Consider the following 27,164-nt stretch of genomic DNA (forward strand, 5'->3'; position numbering starts at 1 on the left):
ATGCCACTGAGGATTGCATAAACTTGTTGCACATATTTTTTCAAGTTGGTTTGCACAACTCCGGATCATTGACACCCAACTTCATGGAAATTTTGTGCCAAGAATTTGACACATTTTTTTGTCTTTAAAATTCTTGTGTGATCGGTCATAAAGATGACGATATCCTTGCACGAGTTTGTTCAAAAGTATTCACCTCAAAAGAATTCCATTCACAATGATGATACTACCACTGTTGTTTCTAGATGGAATACAGATGATTTCATGAAGTTGTGTCTTATTCGATAGTTTCACCTCAATAGAAAAATCAAATTGAGGAAATTTTGACTTCATTTGTCAAACTAAGGATACATTGTTTGGACAGAAAGGTAGCCACAAAGATGAAGATGAAGAAACTACCTATATACCTAAAATATGGGGAAAATAGTAACAAGGTAGCTAGCTTCCTACCTAGTATTACTTTTCTTTTATTTGGCTACCTTTCTGTCCAACAGTATATCTTTAGTTTGGCTAACAAGTGAGGTCATTCTTTTCTTCTGGAAAGAAGCATAAGGCACAATTTAATTCTTCTATCATGGCAAACCTATCTGATAGGACAAAACTTCCAAAAATCTCCTGTATCCCACCTAGACACAACCTGCTATGGGTACACAGTGGTGAGATGAACAGGAAAATAAAGTTGAACGCTGCCCCCTAGCCAGTCAGCTGTGACATAACCAGTCATGTGATATTTGGATGGGCTAATTGCAGACAGGGGGAGGTCTGCAAACTTGCGAACTGTTTGCGAACAGTTTGCGATGGAGGTATTCGCACACCATGTTGTACAAACTCAAAACACTGTGTCTTGTTGTTCATCTCATGTTCATAACGGGTCACTTGGAACAAAAAGTTCTGTTTCGTTTGAGTACATAGGCGCCTTTAATAAAGTAGGCAGTTATTCTCAAAACAAACTCTGTGTTCTTCGTTTTATGTCACTCCGTGTCACTTGGGGCGCACAAACTTGTTTCGCAGATTTTTTTCCACGTTGCTTTGCACAACTCAGGATCATCAGATATAGCTTGCTAAAACTGTCTCTGTTGACACCCAACTTCATGGAAATTTTGAGCACATTTCACTGTGTTGAAGATCTCTGTGTGATCGATAAATATGACGATATCCTTGCGCAAGTTCAACAACTCTATCCATCTATTCATCCATCCATTATCTATACCGAGCATAATGAGTTTTCCCATCTTTCCTTTGGTTACCTTTCTGTCCAAACGATTTATCCTTAGTATGGCTAACAAATGAGGTCAAACTTTCCTCCAGGAAGGAGGAAGAAGGCATAATTTAATTCTTCTATCATGGTTAAACTATCGGATAGGACACCACTTCCCAAAATCTCCTGTATCCCACCTAGGCACGACCTGCTACATGACAGTACAGTGATGAGATGAACAGAAAAATAAAGTTGAACTCTGCCCTTGGCTGGTCAACCATGACGCAACTGTACAAACTCAAAACACTGCATCTTTTTGTTCATCTCTCGTTCGATAAGGGTTGTTTCAAACAAAAAATTCAATTTTGTTTTGAGTCTAAATAGAAGACTCTGCATTTGGAGGCCTTGGAAGAATTCACTCATCTAAGTGAGGACAGTGAAAACAGCTTTGACGGCACAGCAGAGGACAAGTTTCCATTTTATATTGGTGAGCATCTAAATACATTCTCAAAATAATTTTATTACTATTCACTTCACTTATAAATAAGGAGTAGGCCTTATTTTGAATAATGTGGCATGTGAAACTGTGGGATATGTTTGGCATGTTGGTGGGGGTGGGGTATTCGACAAAGACGTCAGTCAATGGACCTCAATCAATGGATTAGTAGACTAGTAGCTAAGGCAGATTTTCCTACAGTCTTCTAGACCTGCTGCTCCCAGAGGTGGTAATGGTGAGCAAGGAGAGGAAGGTGGAGGGGGAGAGGGAGGGTGAGAGGCAGGGGAAAGAATGCTAATTTTTAGCACACTTCTTCCATAAGCAAAAAGTATAGAATATAAAGTACTTTACACCATTACAGACCCACAATATAATTTGGTTACCAAACTTCCTTTTGGAGTCTACAAATGATCTTTTTGGGAACCCGCCAAGACATAGCTGAGAAAAAACAACGCAAAATACAAATTTTTGGTGGTATTGTCACCAAATTTTAACCAGGATTTGTCCAGCATTGTGCATGTGGCTGTATTGTGTTTCTCAGCCCACCAGGCACAGGCATTTGTATCCACTCAAAATGAAATAATCAGGTGAGAATTTTAGGTGAGAAAAATATTTCCACTATGTTTGAGATTTTGTAACTTTGTTTCATTAATTTTAATATTTCTTGGAAAAACAGAGAACATTTGTTAATGTAGAAACTAGGGGTGAAGGGAGATGTCACGATTTGGTGCTGACTTCTGAGCGAATTGCATCAAAGAGATGGGGGAGAAAGTATCAGAACAATATTGGTCAAATTCGGGAGGAGAAAAAATTCAGGGAGAATGTATTATTAGAGTGTTGCAGAACACGATATTTGCATTCAGCACCATCCCAAGTAGAAACAAAACTTTTTTTTAACCTTGATATAAACAAGGCACTTGATAAATTGTCAACCATGAGATCATAATCATATAACATAACAATAACTGATGAAGGGATAACAAAAACTATTTATTTTTTATTATCTTTGCGGAGAAATCGGCAAGAGGGACATTGTCAAGAAAGACATTTTCCTTAAAACTCAATCCGTTCCAAAAGGGACTGTTTTGTTTCTGATTTTATTTTGCGTACCGGGTGCCCTGTGGTGTTTACTGGGACACCCACACCGAGCCTAATCCAGCCTTTCAGGACAGCAGTTGAAAACTACAATAGAATTCCTGTACTGGCAAAGTGCTGAGGAATGGTGCGACTGCTGAAACTAGTCTTGTTTCAGAGTGTGGGGACAGGTCAGAGCCACAGCGGGCAGAGGATGGAGGAGAGTATGTTTTGAAATGGAAAAACTTTAATTTAATAAGCAAAACTGGACAGTCGTTCAAAAGTGCGAGGAAGAAGATAAATGGAGACAGGCTTGCAGGTAGATGGTTAACGGACGAACAGAGAGATGTAGTCATTGGGCATGATTCATTCTTAGTGGATACTTGACCAGCATCCAGACAGCATTGAGAGCCCGACTCTCCATTTTCTCTGCCTCTTTACAGGTGCAAGAGGGGAACCGGACAAACGTATCGTATATTTCCTTTTTTGTCTTTTTTTTTTTTACAGAAATCCAGGGAAATAGATTACTGGCACATCAGATGACAGGCATATAGACAGAGTCGGCTGGACAGACAAATACAAAGATGGGTACTTTATGCATTTTTGATGGAAAGGAACAATTTTGTCCTTTATTAGACTTGTATATCAGTATGCGATACGTAGTGATACTAGTATTCCATGATTGATTGTACTTTCAAGTGTGTAAATTGACAAGGAGTGGAAGTAAAATTCATCGACAGTTTCACAGAACTTTTTTTAAATATTTATCTTTGTTATTGGTCATACCTTAAAAAAAAACAAGCAAAGGAAATCTATTGATAAATTAGTATTGTTGTCCTTTTTTTTCCAGTATGTTCTTTGCACTGGACTGGTTGACTGGACGGCCAGTTCGGAAAAGGCGCCCCCCATTGTACATTTAAATCTTTGTCACACTGTACATTGAAAGGCTTTGTTCCCATACAGTACAATGAGTGTTTCAGATGGAGAGATGGAATATGTGTGGTCAGCCCATTCTCCCCCGTCCTGCTCAATAGCCTCCATAACATCCAGCAACTGGCTCCCGCTTCAAATACAGTTATGCGGATTGCGCGCTTTGGCATTATTCCAGATTTGGGTCGGAAAGAAACTAACTTTCTAAAGGTGAGTGCCACTGGAGTGCTGTTGGGAGTGGTTTGATTTTTTTTTTTTTGTTGGAGCGTTTGGCTCCTGTTGTCATCCTTTTTGTTTTGACGCAGGCTCGACTCTTCTGTTTGTATTTTTTTTCCGCACTGATGGTTGGTGAAATATACAAAGGGAGAGACAGTGGGGGTTAAAGAATTTCCCATTAATTCTGTTTCATCAGTGAGATTAGATTAGGCATTATACATTAGACTGGCTGTGCATTTGGCAGATGAACCATTCATGTATTCAGCACAGTTAAATTGTTCACTCTCCTCCTTCATTTATGTGGTATTTGAAAGACTGGGCCACGTGAATATGTGTAAATGTCCAAGCAAGGCTTTGAAAATGTGAGTGAATCACACACAATTCATATAACATCGGCAATAATTTCAATGCAAAATAGTCGATTTGTTTTTGTGTGAGTGTAACAAATGCCTCAGCAAACATTTAAATTAAATAATCGATAAATAAAATTCTGAATGCCAATGAAAACGTATCTTTCCATTTTTATAGTTCCTATCATATTTTTTGCCAATATCCAGTTCCTATCATATGGATTGGGAGACTGATTCTGAAATAGACTGATGGAGATTGGGTTGAAGCAAGAGGTTTCATGTGTAAAGGAGGGGAGTTCTGTACATTTACAAGTGAGGGATGTACTCAACCCCGAGCCACATAGCAGAGGTGGTTAGCGTTAGGCCCAAAACATAGCCTACGTAAGTACGCAAACGCAAATGACAACGCTGGGCCAATGCGCTCCGAACGCCCAGTTTACATACGCTACGTGCGTTATGTCCCTGTGGAGGTAATAAACCTGAGTCCTCAAGGGGGCGGTCACACACATTTGTGAAGGACTCAGTGGAAGCAAGCACAAATCGAAGAAGATGGCTTCATCCTGTTGTTGCCCGCTATAGTGCCCCTTGCTGCGATGCCTGACACTGCAGCTTGTGCTTGCGTTGAGTTAGGAGTTTCAGGTAACACATTTCAGAATGCAAATATGCATGAAATGGACTTTGTTTGGTTTGACGCATCTACGTTTGCGCACTTAGGGCATGTTTTGCTCATGATCAATATGTCGACACCATGCTCATGTTGATTGGTCCAGGAGCAGCCCAGGTTAGCAGTTGCCCCGCCCTTAATCATGATCACACTCAGGACAGAAGAACTTCCAAGAAAAGACAGCCAAGATAGCTACTGTTGCAGTTTGCTCTCTGACTGGGATACAAGGCTTCTAATGCAGAGATTTTGTATATCTTTTTCTGTTGTTTTTATTTAACACCTCTATACCGTCCACTAAGATTACAATACCTAATGTTCTGACGAAGGACTGTATTTATTCACAACTATATTCCGCGAGAATGTTATAGAGCAGACAAACACAGTGACAGTAATACAATGACACATTTCAATCGGAGCACGTTCGTCTATTAATTTCACGGTGCATTTAAAAGTCAACATTCCGGGAGCTACTAGTGTGAGAGGATGAATACTATTTCTGCTCACTTCTCTTTTCTGAGTAATGAAAGAATAGTTGTATTCTGTCACCTCTCAGACAATTGCAGGCCTTGCTTGGATATATTCTAATAACAGATACAATAAGTGCAGTAACAGCAGTGTGCATATGTATTCTTTATTTAACCAGGTAAAAGTCTCATTGAGATTAAAATCTCTTTTTCAAGACAAGGAGCGCACCAAGGGCAACCTGGCAAATGTGGCCAAACTAGGGCGTGGCAAAAAATCCTGGCTGTGAAGTGTATGACGGTACTGTATTGTGTAGTGAGGCGCTTCCCTTTTTTGCTTTCTGCGTGTGTGTGTGTGTGTGTGTGTCTCTCTCTCCAGGTTAAGGAATGGGGGACTGGTCCATTCTTGGCCGTTTCCTCACGGAGGTGCAGAACCACTCCACGGTGATCGGCAAGATCTGGCTGACCATGCTGCTGATCTTCCGCATCCTCCTGGTGACGCTGGTGGGCGACGCGGTCTACAGCGACGAGCAGTCCAAGTTCACCTGCAACACGCTGCAGCCCGGCTGCAACAACGTCTGCTACGACACCTTCGCGCCCGTCTCGCACCTGCGCTTCTGGGTCTTCCAGATCGTGCTGGTCTCCACGCCGTCCATCTTCTACATCGTCTACGTGCTGCACAAGATCGCCAAGGACGAGAAGCTGGAGATGGAGAAGGTGCAGGTGCGGGCGCTGGCCAAGCGGGGACCCCCGCGGGCGCGGGCGGGGCTGTCGAACCGGGGCGGGGAGAGGGAGGAAACTCTGGAGGCGGCCACGCCCGCCTTCAGCCCCCGTTTTGAGGAGGAGTGGAGCCCCCAGGAGGGGGAATGCGTGGAGCAGAGTCTCCTGGAGGAGGAGCTCGGGGAGGTGGGAAAGGACCCCACCCAGCTGTCCAGCCAGGTGCTGCTCATCTACATCGTCCACGTGGTGCTGCGCTCCATCATGGAGATCGCCTTCCTGGTGGGGCAGTACTACCTGTTCGGCTTCGAGGTCCCCCACCTCTTCCGCTGCGAGACCTACCCCTGCCCCAACCGGACCGACTGCTTCGTGTCCCGGGCCACCGAGAAGACCATCTTCCTCAACTTCATGTTCAGCATCAGCCTGGGCTGCTTCATCCTCAACATTGTCGAGCTGCACTACCTGGGCTGGGTCTACATCTTCCGCGTACTCTGCTCCGCCTGCTCCACCTGCTGCGAGCAGGACCGGGAACCGGCCGGGCGCGCGGGGCTCTACCACGTCCACAACCCCCTCCTGCTGCAGCTCAAGCACTCGCTGCGGGGCCGGGTGGTCCTGCAGACCCCCCCGCCCCTGTCCCAGGAGAAGGCCGGCGGCCCGCCCGCGCACGCGCCCGCCATCTCCTTCGAGACGGACTCCACCGTGGAGTGCACGTCCAAGAGGAGCCCCGACGACAAGGAGCGCGCCAAGGCCAAGCTGGCGAGCGCGGCCAAACTGGGGCGCGGCAAGAAATCCTGGCTGTGAAATTGTCCGATCGTCTCTCTTTTACGCTTCCGTTTTTCACCTTCTTTCTTCTCTACGACACATTGCCTTCGCTGTAATGGCTGAATGAATGAATTCATTCATAAATGAATTGCCATGATGTACTTTTGAGCATTGGCGTTTCCGATGAGAGATAACAACAAAAGAAAACATTCTTTTGAGTCTTTTGCAGTGAATTTCTATGCATTCTGTTTACAAAAAAAAAACACACTTTAAAAATGTAGACTGGCAGAATTAGAGAAATAGACACATACATATATTTCTTGTTTAAAGGCGTTTATTGAACATGGACTTTATATTTTACAGTACATTTGTATTTTAAACCATCCATGACCAAAGTCAACGCATTTATAACCTAATCTTGAATTCATCCCAGGAGCATACTTTGATATACAGAAAAATATTCTAGTGTACACAATTTTCAAACTGTTCCCTATACGCCCTCTTACATTGCAGTTCTTCCAGACTGATTGTTGTGTTGATTCTCTTAACTCCAATGTGCAGTATTTATGGTTTTTTCTTCCTTGCTATGAGAAACCCTCAGTCCCTTTGGAGTCAACTGAGTGTGAGAAAGCGTACTTTACTAGTAACATTCACAAAGTTTCACAAGACACACAGACACACAGACATACACACACACAAGCACACGCACGAACACACACACACACACTCAGCATTCTGAACGATACATACAATGTATGCTAATATATATTGAAACATGTTTTGTATTTTAAAAAAATGAATGAATGGTGTTGATAAAAAGGTAAGTATGTCGAAGAAGGATGCTTAAATGAATGATGTCCTGTATGTTCACCTAGGAGATCCTTCAAATTCCAGCCCTTGATTTATTGATCGTTCCAGTTTGATATTTTCAGTTGTATGATGGCTGTTTCTTAGACATTTCATACATTTACCTGTCTGGGTAAATAATCTTTTTACTTTTGTTTGTTGTTGAGATGCATCAGGACCATGACTTGTATTGTTCCATTGGACAAATTGTGCTTATGTTAAATCAATGTAGCGTAAATCACACCACTGTGAAAAAACTAAGGTGGTACAATGAGACCACTGGACTAAAGGTTGAACTGTGTGTGGTTAATGAATTGGACTGGTCGTGCACTTTCTGGATGAATTCAATCTAATGGGTGTAATTGAAACATTGCACAGTGTGCGAGAGGTTGAATGAAACATTAAACAAAAGGAAAAACCATACATTAGACAACAGTGTTTAACAGACAAAGGTGTACAGTATTATTATCAAGCGACAAACCAATCCTTGAGGAAATTTGGCTGGTATAAATTTGCCAACCGACTGTGATATGGAGGACTAAATTGATATGAATAAATAAATACAGTTGCAAGAAGAAGTTTGTGAACCCTTTGGAATTACTTGAATTTCTGCATTAATTACTCATTAAATGTGGTCTGATCTTCATCTAAGTCCCAATAATAGACAAACAAAATCTGCTTAAACTAATAACAAACAAAATATTGTACTTTTTCTTGTCAATACTGAATGAATCATTTAAACATTGAAAGTCTAGGTTGGAAAATGTATGTGAAACTCTAGGCTAATGACTATTTCCAAAAGATAATTGGAGTTAGGTGCTCCAATCAATGAGATGAGATTGGAGGTGCCCAGCCCTATAAAAAAGGTACACAACGTTTAGTTACTGACAGAGTCTGCTCTTCTCATGAAACATCTGTTCGTGTGAACAATACCCTGATCAAAACAATTTTCAGAGTACCTTAGAAGAAGAACTGTGGAGATGCATAAAGCTGGAAAAGGCTACAAAAGTATTTCTTAAGGCCTGGGTGTTTATCAATTCACAATAAGACAAGTGTTGTCTATAAACTGAGGAAATTCTGTATTGTTGCTACTCTCCCTAGGTGTGGGCATCCTGCAAAGATCATGGCAAGAGCGCAGCGTACAATGCTGAAGGAGATCAAAAAGAACCCTAGGGTAACCACAAAGGACCCGCAGCATCTGTTCATGTGTCCACTATAAGAAAAACACTAAACAAGAATGGTATTCATGGGAGGACACCACGGAGGAAACCACGGAGGAAACCACTGCTCTCCAAAAAAACATCGACGCATGTCTGAAGTCTGCAAAAGACCATCTGGATGCTCCACAATGCTTCTGGCACAATGTTCTATGGATGGATGAGACGAAAGTTGAACTTTTTTTTTTGCAGAAATGCACAATGCTATGTTTGGAGGGAAAAAGCACTGCCCACCAACGCCAAAACTTCATCCCGACTGTGAAGCCTGGTGGAGGGACCATCATGGTTTGGGACTGCTTTGCTGCCTCAGGGCCTGAACAGTTTGCAATCATTGAGGGAACAAAGAATTCAAACTGGTTTCAATAAATTTTACAGAATCATTTCAGGTAGCGGTCTGTCACCTGCAGCTTAATTAGAAGTTGGGTGATGCCACAAGACAATGACCCAAAACACATGAGCAAACGGTTTAAAACCAAAGAAAAAAGTCCATGTTTTGGAATGGCCAAGTCAGAGTCCAGACTTTAACCCAATTGAAGTGTGGCATGACCTGAAGAGGGCTGTTCATACAAGAAATTTGAGAAATATCAATGACCTGAAGCGGTTGAAGGAGTACGGACTAAAAATTCCTCCTAACCATTGTGCAAGTCTGATCGGCGAGATTACTGCTGCTGAAGAGGTCCTGCCTTGTCACTAGATACAAGGGTTCACAAACTTTTTTCCAGCTGGAACTGTGAATGTTTAGACAATGTGTTCAATAAAGACATGAAAAGTTCAACTGATCGTGTGTTATTAGTTTTAAGCAGAATGTGTTTGTCTATTATTGTGACTTAAAATCCAGGTAATTCCAAAAGGTTCAAAAACCTTTCTTGCAACTGTAAATAAATAGGATCACATTGTGGAAAGGACAGCCATGAGGTGTTAATTAATTGTTTGTAAATAAAATGTAGTCCACCATGCTGCTGTCTTGAATAACCTGTACTACAAAGAAACATTTCACAAAATGGAATTGGAATTGCCATCTCTTATGCACAATCATCAACAAAAAATGAATACAGTTGTGTAGTCTAGCCTACAGTGTTTTCCAGTCAAGACCTGTGCTTGGGACCAAACCTGCACAACTAATCATACAAATACTATTTTGTTACGCCACGTTTTGCATGTAGCCTGCAATTTAATTTCCCACTCAGTATGCGGGAGATGCATATTTCTGCTGATTGTCACCAACACATAGCAGGTTACTTAAAAAAGGCTACGTTTATTTCGTCTCAGTCATCGGAGTTCCTCAAAATAAAGGGCAAAAAACGCAAATTGATGCAGAACCACAGGATGGCGCAGTTGGGCCAGTGAAAACCCAAATCGGGCTTTGGTCAGGAGACTACATTTAGCAAATGGTTCATAATGAGCAGCACTGTTGACTTGTATTTTGTCGGTTTTTAAATCTGCAAAAAATAAAATTAAATAAAATAGTAAAAATAAGGGGGAAAAAAACACAGGGACAAAACATACAAGGACAACTAAACCTTTTATGAAACCACAACAGAAAGTTTATGACACTGTAGCTTTAACCCAAATGTACTTTGGTATGTTTCTATTTGATAATGATTTTAACATCGAATACACAGGTTTAAAAAAACACACACAAAATAGCTTGTGAAAAGATATTTACTGTGTGCAGCTTACAATAATTATGCCTTGTCCATAAACGATGGCTGCATTTTTCCCGACCGTCCAGTAGGAATCACTGTGGTTCTGGTCTTCGTTGCTCAGTGCGAGTCGTCTGCCTTGTGGCCAGAAAGCAGTCACACAATACTGCCGAACCTTGCTAGCTAGCACTCTTACCAACACCAGGCTGGAGCTAACAGTGTCAAGCAGCGCAAAATTGTACACGGGAAAACGGTGAGTGGGTGTTCCATTATTTTGTCTGCACACATCGTTTCGGTCCGAGCTCTTATTTTTCTTTAGTCTACCTAAGACCGCGATGTTTTAATTGAAACTGCCTGGTGGAATAAAAAAGAGACTTGGCTATCGCCTTTACGAGTAAGCTTTGCACATTCAGCTGCAATGGCAACAATAACCCTACCGCATTGCCACTGGCGTTAACTGTTCAAATTCAAAATAGTGTATTGCTGTACTGTGTTAGCTAGTTTTCTAATCGCAACATAAGTTCAATAAAATGTCAATGTTCCCTTCAGATTATGGTAGTATCCTTGATGAAGTAACATGAGTAGCTAGGTGGCTAAGTCAACTAAGTGCCTTGAATATTTTCTTCAGAATCCCTCCTAGCCTAGAAAGCTGGCTAATCGTGGCTAGCTAGCTAGCTAGTATCAAGCCAGCTACCGCGTCTTTCTAAATTGACTGTGAACGTTAGCTACATAATGACGCTATGTCAAAGCCCATTCAGTTATGGGGTTGCCCAGCATTGCAGTGAGCTACTGTCATACACTGGGCGTAATAATAGAAAGCGGCCCTTTCTGTTACTGTGCCATTGTTTTTGAAAATGAAAGAGGAAAAATATGTCTAGATATCTTGCTGGTCAAGCGAATGAGAGATGGGGAATGGGAACAGGCATGGGAAGGCAGCGCGATGGGTAAGGCGTCTGAAGGATGTGTGTATCATTTAAATTTATTTCAGATATGCAGAAATTCACGCCAAAATTCCAAAAAAATAAAGCGGCAAATGTGCACCACTTTTGTTGATGTTTAACTGTTTTGAATGGCAAGATTGCTGCTCACAGGTACAATTCCGATGAGTCTTGTCACGGAGAGTGCAGCCAGGAAGTGAATATCGCCCGCACTCTGTCCTGATTGGAAGATAATAAACTAGAGCACCGGAATTGCAGAGCCCAGTAATGCTGATATTTCACACGAAATTGTTCTTCTTTTATAATTTCATAGAACGATCTGTTTGAAGTATTTTGTTGACAAATCGGACGCTTACCCCTATAAGTCTGTGCTGCGGCAAGTGTTTCATGTTGTTTGTGTACTAGATTGTGCAGCATCTATTAACTGAACTGCTGCATAAACATTAGATATAGTTTATGTACAAAAGTTAACGGGTCACACATGACTTTGTACACATAAACCCGATTGCGCATCCTATAATGCGGAAATGTCAAGCTATATTCAAGAATTTGATTCGAGAACAAGACCGTATTGATAACAGTAGCGTTTCCGACGGAAGGCGGTGTTAGGCTATTCCATTCAGAGGTTAAGGTAGGCCTATGCTTTGTGTAGAAAGCTCCTTTGGAATGTACTCTGTGTATGGTATATAGCAGCAGAACATATTTGGCCTCTGGCCGATCTATTAATTTGTGAGTTAAGCATGTGAGCTAAATATTTAATGTAGGGTTGGCACTTTAAATTTCATAATGTGTCCTAAACAATGGTATTAGGTTGCTTCTGCCAGACCCTTGGCTGTTGGGACATGTGATACGCTAATACTCATGATGTTTAATGTTTACACCCCTCTGCCCGCCTCCTGTTGTATGAGGTGATTGGTCTCAGCTGGGCCTCCCTGGAGCTCCCGAGTCAGCAGTTTTCACCAGCCCCTTGCTTTCCAGACTCCTTTTGCTCTTGATAAGTTAATTTTCGGGTCGTTTGGGTCGAACTTGGCCCCTTTGTAGAAGTGCTCCTTTCAGTGTTGGACTCTGTTGCTGAGCTGAGGCTCTTGGGTCCCCACTCCCCCTCCACGATAGCTGAGTCTTTAACCCTTGACTGTTTGAAGCGAGGCCAGAGCCCTGAATAATTTTCCAAGGAAACCATTACAGATAGCCTGGAGATGTTTTCATTTCTGGAAAAAAAGGGAATTTCTGACAATTGTACAGGCCACAAGGGGATGCAGGAGTTTGAATGGCCTTTGCCTTATTGTCCAAAGTTGACTGCGATCTCATAACCTAGGTAAGGGTGAGATCCCGATTGCTTTTGTGACCACAGGGTACCGAAGGTGTAGCCCAGAGTGAAGGGACTGCATTTGTGCATCTTGTACCACACTGAGGGTGTCTTTGTTCTGTGGAGAATTCCCTTCATTTTGGAGTTTGGTTGCTCTGTGCTGGAAGAAGAGCTTAGGGTCTTTAAGATAGGATCACTTGATACTTTTAAGTTGGGGTTTTAGTATTTTCCCCACAATCCGTTAATTGTTATAATTTCTGTTAATGAAGGAAAATTGAACATAATGTTTTTTTTGGGTTGGGTTGTAGCTTCTTTTCAAAGGTACTGGATAAGTTCAGTTATAAGTTGGTACAGTCACAGGAATGGAGTTATACAGCTTTTTTGTGCTGTGCGCCATAGCTATGGATGCGGATTATGCAATGGAAGAAAAATAAATGTATGGACCGAAAATGTTTAGATCTGAAATGTGTTGTCATCAAGACAAAGTTCTCATTTAGCCAAAAAAATGATTAATTTTTATACACACACACTACATTTCCAAAAATATATGGACACCTGAACATCACACGCATATATACTTGTAGAATATTTTGTTCCAAAACCATGGGCATTAATATGGAGTTGGACCCCCCCCCCCCCTTTGCTGCTGTAACAGCTTCCACTCTTCTGGGGAGGCTTTCCAATATATTTTGGAACATGGCTGCGGGGTTTTGCTTCCATTCAGCCATAAGTGAGGTTGGGCACTGATGTTGGACGTGAGGCCTGGCTCGCAGTCTGCATTCCCTTCATCCCAAAGGTGTCTGATGGGGTAGAGGTCAAGGCTCTGTGCAGGCCAGTCATGTACTTCCCCACCAAACTCAGCAAACCATTTCTTTATGGACCTTGCTTTGTGCACTGGGACATTGTCATGCTCAAACAGGATAGGGCCTTCCCCAAACTGTTGCCACAAAGTTGGATGCGCACAGTTCTCCGGAATGTCATTGTATGTTGTAGAATTTAGATTTCCCCTTCACTGGAAATAAGGGGCCTAGCCCAAACAAGGAAAAACAGCCCCAGACCATTATTCCTCCTTCACAAAAATGTACAGTTGGTACTGTTTGGGCCAGTACAGTTGGCACGATGTAGGCCTATTCCGCCAAACCCAGATTCGCTGTCAGACTTGCCAGATAGTGCCGTGTGATTCATCACTCCAGAGGACGCATTTCCACTGCTCCAATGGAGTCCAATGGCGGTGTGAAAACCCATTTTATGAAGCTCTTGACTAACAGACATTGTTTGCAGAGGTAGTTCGGAAGTCTGTAGTGAGTGATGCAACCGAGGACAGATGATTTTTACGAGCTGTACACTTCAGCACACAGTGGTCCCATTCTGTGTGCTTGTGTGCCTATTGCTTCGCGGCTTAGCTATTGTTGCTCCTATACATTTCCACTTCACAATAACAGCACTTTCAGTGGACTGGGGCAGCTCTAGCAGGGCAGAAATTTGACAAACTGACCTTTTGGAAAGGTGGCATCCCATGACAGTGCCATGTTGAAAGTCACTGAGCTCTTCAGTACAACCCCTTCTACTGCCAATGTTTGTCAATGGAGATTACATAGCCGTATGCTTGATTTTATGCACCTGTTAGCATTGGGTGTGGCTGAAATAGCTGAAACCACTGTTTAGAATGGGTGTCCAGATGTCCAGTAATAGACACATTTTCGTATAAGAAGCAATCAATACCAGTATTTATAATCTTATAGGAAACGTCTCAGCTGTTGTAGAGTCATTTCCCCATCTTTGTAGTAGAAAAGTAAAAAAAAAGGTAATACATTTATTCAGCATTCATATTTTTCCACCATTTGTGATTATCGTCAGATTTTTGGGTGGAATAAATGGTAAATATATATATTTACGTGTTTGATTTCATTGACTTACTGAATGACATGATTTTGTTTCTCTGAATAGATGGGACAAAGTCATATTTTTTCTGTACTTTGCAATTTTAGATTTGAAATGGAACTGTTCGCATGTAGTTAAGGGCTCATTCTCAGCTTTTATTTAATTTTAATTTTTTGTTTTATACATTTTCACTATGTAGAAATTACAGCACTCTTTATACATAGTTCGCCCCATCTCAGGGAATCATAATGGCGGAACGGGTGTTTTTGATTAGTCAGGTGTGTTCAATTGATTCCTCAGTATGCAGGTATAAGAGACCTTTCAGTATCTAGTTTTGATTCTAGCCTTTTTATTGCCTTTGGAGTCTGTTATTGGCGTTTGTCAACATGAGGACCAGAGTTGTGCCAATGAAAGTCAAGTAAGCCATTATGAGTTTGAGAAATAAAAAGAACAAAAAAGTCAGAAACTTGGGCCAAACCTTAGGCTTACCAAAATAACTTGTTTCGAACATCATTAAAAAGAAAGAGCACGAGTGACCAGTTTTTCCTGAAGGTCAGGAATTTATTTGTGGTGGTCGACTTCTTGTACATTTGGGGGGGTGTGGGGGGGCGGGTGTGTTGTGCAAGATGCCAACTGCTAGTTAGCCCCAAACCAGGATGGCCAGGTTACAGTTTGCTAAGAAGTACCTAAAAGAGCCTGCAGAGTTCTGGAAGATGGTCTTGTGGACAGATGAGACCAAGATTCACTTGTATCAGAGTGATGGCAAGAGCAGTTGAAGGGCAACAAGAACTGCCCCAGATCCAACGCACCCCACCCCATCTGTGAAACATGGTTGTGGGGGGTGTTATGGTTTGGACATGTATGGCTGGTACAGTTTTCACTGACGATGTAATTGCTGATAGCAACACCAGAATGAATTCTGATGTGTATAGAAGGATATTCTCAAGTTCATGCATGCTGCAGCAGAACAATGATCCCAAACTGCTAAAGCAAAAAAATGACTTTTTCAAAGCCAAAAACTGGAAAATTCTTGACTGGCCAAGTCTTTCACCCGGTATGAATGTAATTGAACATGCATTTCAAATCCTGAAGAGAAAAAATAAGGCACCTATCCACAGAAACAAGCAGCAGCTGAAGATGGCTGCAGTACAGAGAAGATACTCTAGTGCCTGGTGATGTCTATGGGTCGCAGACTTCAAGCTGTCATTGCATGCAAAGGATATACAAAGTACTCAACATGACTACTATCATTTACATGGCATTAGTATGTCCCAAACCTCATGGGGGAGTGTGTATTAAAAGTGCTGTAATTTCTACACGGTGAAACCAAAATGTATAAATACCCTTTAATAAAAGCTGAGAATGTGCATGTCAATGCCATGAGAATTGCTTGATTGCAGATATAAAATTGTGGAGTACAGAGCCTAATAAAGAAAGAAATAAGTCTTTGTCCCAAACATTATGTCGCACATTGTGTGTACTTGGATGTATATATAGTTAGTTCAATGTCTTTCTGTGGGTCATTTATATTTTGGCTGGACCGCAACAGCAGGGCCAGCCCTATAAATGCGAATGTGTGCGACTGAGTCACTGAGTGATGAAGTTAGACCATTGGTCGGCCGAGTTATGAAGGGACACCATTGGTCGGCCGGTCCAGCCATACACTAGGTTTTGACCTGGTCTTGTTTAGCATTGTGTGCGTGATGAAGCCTTAATTTTCTGCTTCCTTTCGTCAGGCCCCCTTGACCTGGTGAAGCTTTGAGGCCTTCAGACGCACCCGGAGGCTGGTTGGGAAAGATTTGCTGTCGAGACGCTGCCTCTGCATGGAAAAGCCTCTTGGGTTTGAGTAAATCTGAGACAGAGCGGCGGAGCACGCCGCGCGGAGTCAGGCGACATGTTCCACCTGATCAAGAAGGACAAGGACAAGGATGGGGCGAGGAAGGAGAAGAAGGACAAGAAGGACAAGAAGGAGAGGATGTCTCAGGCGGAGCTGAAGAGCCTGGAGGAGATGAGCATGAGGAGGGGCTTCTTCCAGCTCCACCGCGGCAGCTCCAAGCGGGACCAGAAGGGCAAGCTGGAGATCTCCAGCCCCATCCCCATCAAGGTGGCCAGCAGCACCGAGCTCAGCCTCACCGACATCGACTCGGACGGGCAGAGCAACCGCGGCAGCGTGGCGCTGGACGCGGGCCAGCTGAGCACGGCCAGCTCCTGCGACGACCTGAAGGGGGACGGGCCCCAGGACGGCCCCCGCTCCTCTGTCCGGGAGCGCGCCGCCAAGTTCGGCTCCCTGACCAAGCAGAGCTCGCAGGTGGGCCAGATCATGAAGCGCTTCTCCTTCACCCAGCGGAGCAAGGAGGAGACGCCCTCCGAGGCCTCCACCCCCTCGGGGCAGAATTCGGCCGCCCCCTCCCCGCAGGCGGAGGCCAAGGCCTTCGCCTCGCACAGGAAGCCGAGTCTCCAGCAGCCGCCGCAGCAGGCGGCGCCGCCGCCGCCACCGCAGCCGCCCCAGGCCCCGCGGGGCCCCGCCCCGGCGCAGAGGGTGCGGGTCCCGGAGGTGGTGGACAGGACGTTCGCGGCGGACCTGCGCCTGCCGGCCGTGGTGGCCCCGCAGATGCCCGACCTGCGCGAGCTGGAGCTGCAGCGGCGCAACACGGGCGACTTCGGCTTCTCGCTGCGCCGCACCACCATGCTGGACCGCGGCGCGGACGGCGCCGTCTACCGCCGCGTGGTGCACTTCGCCGAGCCCGGCGCCGGCGCCGGCACCAAGGACCTGGCGCTGGGCCTGGTGCCGGGCGACCGGCTGGTGGAGATCAACGGGCGCAACGTGGAGAGCAAGAGCCGCGACGAGATCGTGGAGACCATCCGCCAGTCCGGCGACACCGTGCGCCTCAAGGTGCAGCCCATCCTGGAGCTGAGCGAGCTGAGCCGCTGCTGGCTGCGCAGCGGGGAGGGCCTGCGCAGGGAGGCCTCCGACGTGAGTACCCCACACCCCCCGCACCTCCCGCACCTCCCGCACCTCCCCTCCTGAGGCCCCCGGACTGGCGGCTCCCCGCCCGGGGTCCCCCCGCCTTGGGAGGGCTGGATTTACAGTCAGTCAGCCTCGATCTCTTGTTGTGTTGACTTGCCCCCCCCCCAGGCCTACAGTGGGACACGGGGAGGTCCTGGGGTGTGACATGCGATGTGGCTGGCGCTGGGGTGGGGGGGGGTTTGGGTTCTCTTGCAGGACGGGGGGGTCTGCCTGGAACAGCTGCCACAGCTGGAGGGGGCTGGGCTCGCTCCTCTCTAAACCCTCCATGGCTCTGTTCTCTCGCAGGCTCTCTGCGGGCCAGGGACACGCTGCGGCTCACCGCCCCGCTCCCGAAATGAATGTGGCGTGAAACCGATTCTTTCCCCCGCGTGACACGCCGCAGACAGAAGCTGTGACTGATTTAGCCTACTTCTGTGCTTTGACTGCTAGGTCTGCGTCTCTGCTGAGCCTCAGAACGCAGCAATGTCCGTCCAGAGTCGCTCCCGGTGAATAGCAAAGCCGTCCTGTGGCGTTCTCTGTGCTCTCTCCCTTTGTTTCTCAGTCGGCCGGTCCTACACAGTCCTATCAGCCCGAGAGGCACCATTGTATCTTTGGTGATAAGAAAGGAAGGGAGGTATGGCTCGTTAACAAGCTCGCCTTGTTTGATCGAGTGTGAGCGTGAGAGGGCGTGCGAGCTTCCTTGTGTGGTTATGGGCGTGTTTGTGTGTAACATTGCTGAAATTTCTATCATCGCAACTGACTGACTGACTTAGGAACACACCCCCCCCTTCCCCCATCCCTACCTGCTTGTGTTTTTAATCGCACTCTTTAATTATGCCTTAAATTATGCCGTAGCTATCCTGTCATTGGGCGTTGTATTTGCCCTGCCGGAGGGGTTAAATCAGGATTGTGACCCCTGACCTCACCCTGCCCATCGCCGCTCGCCGGGTCGCTGTATCGAATGTCAGTTGAGGTTGTTCTCTGCTGCGCTGGCAGCCCGCATTCCTGCAGTGGAATGTGGCCCCGTGAGGTGGCTGCATACTCCAGCAGCCCGCAGAGGTGGATGTGGGGAGCAGGCAGCCAGGGCAGCCAGGGCAGCCTCTCTTGCTCTCTCTCCCTCGGCTCACGCAGCCGGTGGGTGAAGCCGCCGCTTCGCTTTTGCCCTTGTAGCCGCGTCCCCTGCCCCCCCCCCCACCCCCCAGCACTGGCGGGCGAAGGGAAGACGCACCGGAGGGTGTCACAGACAGACGAGCAGCGCCTGGCATACCGCAGCGATAACTAGAGCTCTTACGAAGTCCGAGGTGCTGTCCTGCTGTGACTTCATATTCAGTCTCACTCACAGCCAGATTCTGACATACAGTATATAGACGGTGACCGGAAGTGAGTCCGGAGTCCAGGCATTGTCACTGCGGTGGAGATGCGCCCGGTTTGGGTTTGGTGACGTAACGGTGAGGTGAGGCAGCTTATCGCGTTGCCAGCGGGCGTTTGCGTAACGCTGTGCTTAACGCCGAGTTCAGCGGACGGGGGGCTGATAAGGGCGGGCCTGGGCACGCTCGCGTGCGTGCGCTTGTGAGCTGCGTGTGTTGGTTAAGTCCGCTGCGCTTTGTGTTTGGGGAACCAGTTTGAAATAGAACATTGCTTTTGAGATTCTTGGACAGCAACCAGTAATGTATACAATTTTGTGAAAGAATACAAAAAGGGATATCTTGGGTAATCTTGGTAAAAAGCCCTTACCGCATTGGACCTGCGCGACCTTTTGGACCTTTGTTTGCTAGGAGCGGCAGAGTACATAGGCGTTCCTCATTTATCATTCACAGTTTTGTGGATAAAGTTTATCTCGGTCATGTTACCGCTAATGGCAGTAGCACACTGCTCCCGTCGAATGCGGTTTTTTATAACAATAGCAACATGGCTCAAAGTGACGCAGGTGTATTGTACAGGCGAGAGTGCCTGCTGACAGATGGCATATTACTGCCATTCTTCACAGTGCTGCCGGGCTGCAGACCTGTGAAGTGTCGGTGATAATCCTTTACATTATCCTTTCTGCCAGCGATGGCCACTGTGGTGGGGGGGGTGGGGGGAGTAATGAAACTGTGCCAGTCTGCTGTTTCTTTATGAGAGTGATGTCACAATGACAAACTGCTCTGTTTCGCCGGGCGCGAGTGATGTCACAATGCTGATTTGCTGTGAGAGAGAGATGTCACGGTGCCAGTGGAATGCTCTGATGTCACAATAAATATTTGTCAGGCAGTGTCCTTCTATGTTATCTGTCCAGTTTTCCTGTCTGAGGGACTTTCACCGATTGTCTCATCCTATTTTTCTCCATTCCATACTGAATGGAAAGATTTTTTTTTCTAGTTTCCGTTTTACATGAAAAATCTTTTGCTGAAAGAGTACGTTGCGGTACTATGGAAGGATACCCAATTTCCTGCTTCTCAAGCAGACCTTATGTGCCTTGTCCAGCTGATATATCTTTATCGTTCATCACTTCTGCTGTCAAAGGTCTCTTTAGGAGCAATGTAGATGTCACAGCCTCTCAGTGATGTCACTTTCCTAGACAGTCGTTCTGCATCTACACCTTGAACTTCGGTTTCCCCTGTTCTGCCGATAACATCACAAATGTCAGGAGATCTGGACACGTGCATCCTTACTCTTAGGGCTTGCCGGGACATTCCTGTGCAATTCTGTCATGCTTTTGCTAATACACCGAAAACAAATAATGGTAAATAATAAATAAGTGAATACATGCATGTATATGATAAATGTTTTAAATGTAATTTTATTACTTTTTACAGAAGCAAAGTTCACTTTCTCCTTGTTTTAACTCATTGTCATGTGGTAGACTCAGTGTCTTGGTGACGTGGGGGTCTCGCAAAGGCGTTCACACCGCCACCCCACACCCACAGCAGAAAGTGTGACATCACATTCAGTGCCCATCATGCATTATGATGTCACATCCACGGCCCCTGCTGCGCGCGAGCGTGTTTGGAGCGCTCTGCAGTTTGACGTCCTGTCTGGTGCGTGTCGTTCAGGTTTGTGCCGGATGCTGTAGGCTCTCTGGCCTGGACAGTGGAACCGATGGAGGAGCTCCTGGTTCGGTATAGCTGTGGGAATAGCACCCTTTGCCTGCCGTTCCCTCATTTTCCCTCTTTCCTGCTGTTCCATTCTGGACGCTTTACCTGCAGCACAGCAGCCTTTTCCCCCTGTCCCGCAGTAGTGCGGCCGTACACCCTGTCACATGATTCGCTGTTGCCGACCGGGCGCAATTGCTCAGCCCCCGCGAAAAAAGAAAAGGCTTCCCGGTTTGCCCGGAGAGATGGAATTAGCCTGGCAGAGGACATGTTTTCCTCCAGAATTTGGGAAGTGAATAGCGCTGGAGATCCTCAGCCCAGATTTGATTGGACAAAGCCGGCGCTGGTCGAGCGAATCCCGCGCAGGCAGGAAGGGAAGAGGGGGCCAGTTCTGCGGCTCCCTCACCCAGACAGGAAATGGACGCTGGGGGCCGTTGTTCTGGGATGGATGTGGTGACAAGTCTGTGTTTATGGCCCGGACACGTGCCTGCCAAGGAAGTGTGTGTGTGTGTGTGTTTCTGTGTGTGTGTGTGCGCGCTTGTGTGTTTCTGCGTGTGTGTGTGTTCGTGTTTCTATGTGTGTTTTTCTGTGTGTGTGTGTGTTTGTGTTTCTGTGTGTGTGTGTGTGTGTTTGTGTTTCTGTGTGTGTGTGTGTGTGTGTGTGAGTGTTTTTCTGTGTGTGTGAGTGTGAGTGTGAGTGTGTGTGTGTGTGTGTGTGAGTGTGTGTGTGTTTCTGTGTGTGTGTGAGTGTGTGTTTGTGTTATTTATTGGTCTGGTTTGGCAGCAGGTGCCAGCCCCTTTGTCCAGTTAAGCAAACAGCAGCAGCGCAGCCAGCAGGCTAATTGAGAGACAAACAGAAGCGTCTGCTTCTCGGGTCCTGAAAGAGAGAAGATGGGGGGGGGGAGTTGAAAGCCCGCCGGCCTGTGGCGTTCCGAACGGCCCTTAAGTGACTGCGTAACGCCGACCGCTCTGACCCTGCGGTCTCCGGTGGAGTTCGCCGCTTTCACGCCCGCCTGGTGGGAAGCGCCACTGTCAGAGGCGTTCCCTCAGCGAATCGCCAGGCGACACGCGTCGCTCGCGCGGAGAGGAATCGGCGGCCTCTCTCTGGGGCCTCGCCCGCGGGGCAGGCCCGTCGGGCGACGAATTCTAGGCCGCTTTTTTCGATACGCGCCATAAAAGGCTATAATTACCGGGGCCTGATTCCATAACGCTTGCAAATGGGGCGTGCCGCCGAACAGGTTTCTTAGCGCTAACCGGACGGACCGCGGCGGCGGCGGCGGCAGTGCGCTCGGGGGAGTGAGTGAGAGCCGCGGGAGGAAGTTTGAGGATCCGCGAGGCGGTGGCAGCAGAAGAAGAAGTTGGCTGGGTTGGGGGGGGGGGGGGGGGCGCTGCTCCTGGACATAGATGGATGAGGCCATGTGGAGGAGAAGAACCGGCGCGCGCGCTTCCTCTGAGGTGAGGGGGGGAGGTGGGGGGGGGGAAACGGTGTGTTTCTGAACACGCTTTTCATGTCGATTTGCATCGCCTGTTTGGAAACCGTTCTCAAATCCGAATGCAAATGGTGGGGGGGGGGGTTTTCGTGTTTGAGCGTGACTTTACAGAGACGAGGTGGCCCGGTCCCACACGGAGGGAGCAGAGGGAGTGGGGGGGGGGGGTGCTAGCGCGAAGGCGAATCTCACGTTTCGGTTCTCAGTTAGCCCCGTCTGTCGCCCGTCAGGGCGGGAAGGCCGGCTTCCGTAGCGCAGGTCGAACGCAGCCAGGCGCAGTGTGTGTGTGTGTGTGTGTGTGTGTGTGTGTGTGCGTGTGTGTGTGTGTGTGTGTGTGTGTGTGCGCCCGCAAGAGCCGAGCGCTGTCGGGGTGTGCGTGGGCAGCAAAGCCAGTGTTTCATAGCGTGACAGGGTGTGTGCGGGCACGTGGTGGGGTGTGTGTGGTGTGTTTGATGTGGATTTCGGTAAATTCAGACACTTTAATGTCGGCTTCCCTGTTTTATATGTCTTGTTTGATCTCGTGGGCGGAAAAGGTAGCCAGTACCGCAGCGTGGCTGCAAAGTTGGTCATATGCTCTGCATGTATGCGGTTTGAGACGCAAATCGAGCGAGGGCAACGCAGGAAGCGCGATGGTCCGATGTTGACTCTTCTTGAGGCACTACGCGGTCACTGAGCTAGTTTCACGACACCGTCACGTCGGTTTCCCGTTGTCGTCGTGGTCTTGAATTTGATCTGTGCAGTGGAATTCAAACATACGGTCATTTAGCAGACGCTTATGCCAGAGGACTTACACACTTTTTCTGCATTTTATTTGTACCTATACAGCTGGCTAAGTACTGAAGCAATTCCGTTATTTGACCCTCTGATGGGCACTAACGGCAGTGTCCTACCCGGGAATTGAACCTGCAACCTTTCGGTTACAAGCCCAGTTCCCTACCCACTGTGCTACACTCCGTCCAGACGTGTCGTGTCGTGTCATCATACTCATCATTTTACACGACTGTTGTAAGGATGGAAAATATATGGAAGATGTTAGGCCTATAATTTGGCGCATTATTTTAACAGGTACTGACTGTGCTTGTTTTACGTAGATGGACCAGCTTGTGTCTGCCATTTTGTAATAGAAGTATCTGAATTTCTACCACAAGAAGCCCGTTCTTGAGACAAACAATAGGCTATTTGATAAGTATTGCTGTGAAATACAAGTATTTTTTTCTGCAAACAAGATGAGTGTGATGGTTGGCTATGTGTTGAGTGTGGTTTTCTGTCAGTGGAGGGTTGAGTTTAATACTTTCATCTTTATTTGCATAGTTACAATTAGTTGGCTTTTAGTCCCATGAATATGTTTTTTGACCCTTTTGCTTGAATGGTGCAGCCATAACCAGGTGACATGTTGGTTTTGGACGCAAAATAAACACCATGATGCTATAAACTATTGTGGCAGATGAAGACTGTGGGAATTCTATATATAGAGCTTTAAAATACGTGTACCATCACTAATTCGGTAATGTTTTCTCTGTTTCACTGGTGAATGGGCTGAGAAATGGTTGGCAGTTTTTCAGGAATGCCAGTAGGGTCATGGGTCAAGAACAGGAACGCGTGTGAAGAAATAAGTGAACCAGGCCTCCTCCTCCTCCGCCTCCTCCTCCTCCTCCGCCTCCTCCTCCACCTCCGCCTCCTCCTGCGTTTAATGCTTAGACAGCAGTACTGCAGCCCCGAGGGCAGCTCATCAGATGTTGGTGGAATTATTAGGAAAGGAAGTCCTGTCAGGAGGCTCAGGAAATGAGGACGGAGATCGTTCGCTGAAGCAGACAGACAGAAAATACATTTTCGGCCTTGTTTTGGCGTGGGCTGGGGGATGTGAGTGTGTGTGTGTGTGTGTGTGTGAGACAGAGAGGGAGGGAGGGAGAGAGAGAGTGAGAGAGTGAGGGGTGAGAGAGAGAGTGAGTGAGGAGTGAGATGGAGTGAGTGAGTAGTGGAGAGAGAGTGACAGTGAGTGAGTGAGTGAGTGAGTTTGTGTGAGTGAGTGAGAGAGTGAGAGTGAGTGAGTGAGTGAGTGAGTTAGTGTGTGAGAGAGTGAGTTTGTGAGAGTGAGAGTGAGTGAGTGAGTTTGTGTGAGTGAGAGTGAGTGAGTGAGTGAGTCAGTGTGTGTGAGAGATAGTGTGTGAGGCGGTATTCCCCAAGTTGCCACACGGACGTTCTACACTGCATCTCCCAGGATGCACTGTGCTATTAGACGCATGTTGGGGTGAGTGGGGGGTGTGTGGCCTCGCCTCTGCTCTGGTCATGGAGGCTCAGGGCAGGCTCAGCGGCCTTGTTCAAGGCTTCCCGGTCGCTGCCGGTCTCAGTCAGACCTGCACAGAGGTGCATCAGCAGGGCAGGGGAACTCCGCTGCCTCCAGCCTGTTCTGTAACCCGAACCCTGCTGTCCTGCGGCTTGGCTGGCTGTATGCGTTAGGTCTGGCTGTGCGTTAGGTCTTGCCGTAATGCGTCTTGCAGTGTTGCCAGAGAAATCTGCACGGAAGTAGAGAAAAGGATGCACGTCATATTTAACTTTTGATCTCTGCCATGGCTTTCTAAAATAAAAATGGACCCGAGCAAAGTAATGAGAAGCGTTTGTATTCTAGCCGGGGTGGCTTTTATGCGCAGGAGAGAAGAGGGGGGTTTTCCGGAGGTTTCCTGCCTGTGTAGATTCATCTCTCTTGTTGAATGGGGATAGCTGTGTCTGTGCCTGTGTCTGTGACTGTGAGACGCGGTGTGCAGGCGGCTGGGGCGGGGTGTGAGAAACCGGGACGGGGGGGGTGTAGCCTTCAGCCCCAGTGGAATCATCATCCTCAGTTTGCTCGGGTGTGACTCCACCAGCTCATTTGGAGCTGTCGGTGTCATGTGAGAAATACCTGGTTGCGTGTGAGTGTTCATGTAATGTGTGCGTGTGTGTGTGTGTGTGTGTGTGCCTCACTTCTCTGTAACGACTCTGTTGGGGGGGCGGCTTGGAGTTTCCTGTTAAACTCTATTTCCTTCCCCCAGAAAGGATAGGTCTGTGACAGACAGACAGAGAGCCCTTGTGCTTTAGCGCGGTCTCTCCCAGCCCCGCCCCACCGGCCGCCGCGACAGAAGGACCCGGCCGTTGGAGGAAAAGAAAGAAAGAGAAAAAAAAACGGAACAGACGCTGTCTGGAAGTGGCGAAGTGCCTCTCTGAACGCTCCTCATTATGCAGAGCGTCTGTGGCGGCTTTTCACTTCTCTGAGAGGGCAGTTTACACGGCCTGGCCGCTGGAGGCTGTCCGCGTCGGGCAGCTGCCACTGTGCCACTGGGCTGGGGTCAAGAGCAGACTGCACGACCACCCCCCCGACCCCCACCACCCTCCCGCGCCCCCCTCTGTCCCACCTCCGGGTGGGGTAAAAACCGAAAGTGCACGGACATCCCCAGTGGGGCCACGGTCTGTCGACTGCGTCAGAGCAGGAGGCCAAACTTCCGCAGCCCGCAGGAGGCCTTTTACTGCGAGCTCTTCAAAATGGCGGAAAGCGGTTTAGATATTTGGCGGTCGCCGGCCGGTCGTCCTAACGTGGTTCTGGTCGGTGGCGACAGCGCGGGTTAGCGCTCTCTCTGCGACGTCGCGGTTCCAGAGTCTCTGTTAAACAGCCGCCATCTGTCACGCATTACCCGCCGCCGCCCCTCCCCCCTGCAGTGAGTAACGTCCTTTTAAACTCCAGGCATCTACCGTGTCTGTCTCTCTGTTCAGTCTCAGGAAAAAGTTTCCCTCCCCCCCCTTGTCCTCCTTCAATCAGTGCTCTCTTCATGCCGTTCTCCTTCTCTGCCTCCCCCCCCCCTCTCTTCTTCTTTCACCTCTCTCCTTCTTCCCCCTCTCTTCCCCCTGTCTCCTCCTCCTCCCTCGCTGCTTCACCAGCAGGGTGGCTTGCTCAGTTCTCACTGCCTTCGCTTGAGTTCGACCATCTGGGAACAATCTTGTACAACCGAATGTTTGACGCGCATGTGTGCGCGCATGCACGCAGGCACGCATGCAGGCGCGCAGGCAAGCAGACACGCATGCGTTTGTTTGTGTGTAAATGTGTGAAACGCCAAAAAAAAAGAAATTCACAGGCCCTTTTCCAGCCATTTTGGCTCGAGTGTTTCCTAACCGACCCTTTCCATCTGGCTGTGAGAGTGGAGTCATCGCTGCTCTGGACAGACACAGTGCACCCCTCTGTGAGTTTGCGGAGCGGACCATCGAGCGACAGACGTGCTCGCTGCGTGCCGTAAAGGTCGCACGACTCCTTTGGTCCCGCCTGCGCGCGTGCGTGCGTGCGTGCGTGCGTGTGTGTGTGTGTGGGGTTTGGCTTCTGAGTGGACTTCTAGAACGGCTCCATCTCCGAACCGGCCTCAGCCTTGCCCCTGTCTTCCCCAGGAAGAGCCATATGACCATATGCGCTGTTTCATACAGAGTGCTCGTTCCGCCATCCCCCCGCCCCCCCCACACACACACAGTCCTGTCCTGATGCTCCTGCCCTTTTACCCGCGGGCCCTACATCCCTCCTTCAGGAAGAAATCCTCTTTTTATTAGCTCTCTCGTTTCTTTTCTGAACCCGACTTTGCGCTTCCGATCTCCGGCGTATGGCGAGCTCAGCAGCTTTTTCATTTCTTTTTTTGTTCTTTTTGTTTTTGTTGCTCCCCCCCCCCTCCTCCTCTGTTCCCCGCAGCGGCGGCGAACTCACATTCCTCCGTCCTGGCTGTCGCTGGAAGGACAGGGTGGATGTAGTAGCACTCCCCGTTTTTTTTAAGACGTCGTTTTCCCTGGAAAGCCTGCCTTGTTTGCTCAGCGACAGGGAATAAACGGGCTCATTTTATTCCCCTCCTGTGGTGCTGAGAGGCCGGCGTCTCCCGGGGCTGGTGCCCGCGGGTGTTCCT

General features: G+C 47.5%; 2 protein-coding genes across 5 annotated transcripts in view; both read left to right on the plus strand.

Annotated features, from left to right (window-relative positions):
- Window positions 1–3,056: 3,056 nt before the first annotated feature.
- LOC135262790 (gap junction delta-2 protein) lies at window positions 3,057–8,397 on the plus strand. Its single transcript, XM_064350037.1, has 3 exons — window positions 3,057–3,353; window positions 3,729–3,905; window positions 5,766–8,397. The coding sequence occupies exon 3, from the start codon at window positions 5,774–5,776 to the stop codon at window positions 6,902–6,904; it is 1,131 nt and encodes a 376-aa protein (XP_064206107.1). The 5' UTR covers window positions 3,057–3,353; window positions 3,729–3,905; window positions 5,766–5,773; the 3' UTR covers window positions 6,905–8,397.
- A 2,269-nt stretch (window positions 8,398–10,666) lies between these two features.
- LOC135262791 (unconventional myosin-XVIIIa-like) overlaps window positions 10,667–27,164 on the plus strand; it is a 137,190-nt gene continuing 120,692 nt past the window's right edge. For 3 of the 4 annotated variants that reach the window (XM_064350040.1, XM_064350041.1, XM_064350047.1), the window contains exons 1-2: window positions 10,667–10,824; window positions 16,433–17,670. In XM_064350040.1, the coding sequence (XP_064206110.1) occupies window positions 16,591–17,670 (1,080 nt within the window). In that variant the 5' untranslated portion in view covers window positions 10,667–10,824; window positions 16,433–16,590. Of the gene's footprint in view, window positions 10,825–12,498; window positions 12,825–16,432; window positions 17,671–27,164 lie in introns of those variants that run through there. The other variant, XM_064350039.1, reaches the window with a different exon arrangement.

The sequence above is a fragment of the Anguilla rostrata genome, chromosome 9, assembly GCF_018555375.3.
Source record: "Anguilla rostrata isolate EN2019 chromosome 9, ASM1855537v3, whole genome shotgun sequence".
NCBI classification, from domain to species: Eukaryota; Metazoa; Chordata; class Actinopteri; order Anguilliformes; family Anguillidae; genus Anguilla; species Anguilla rostrata.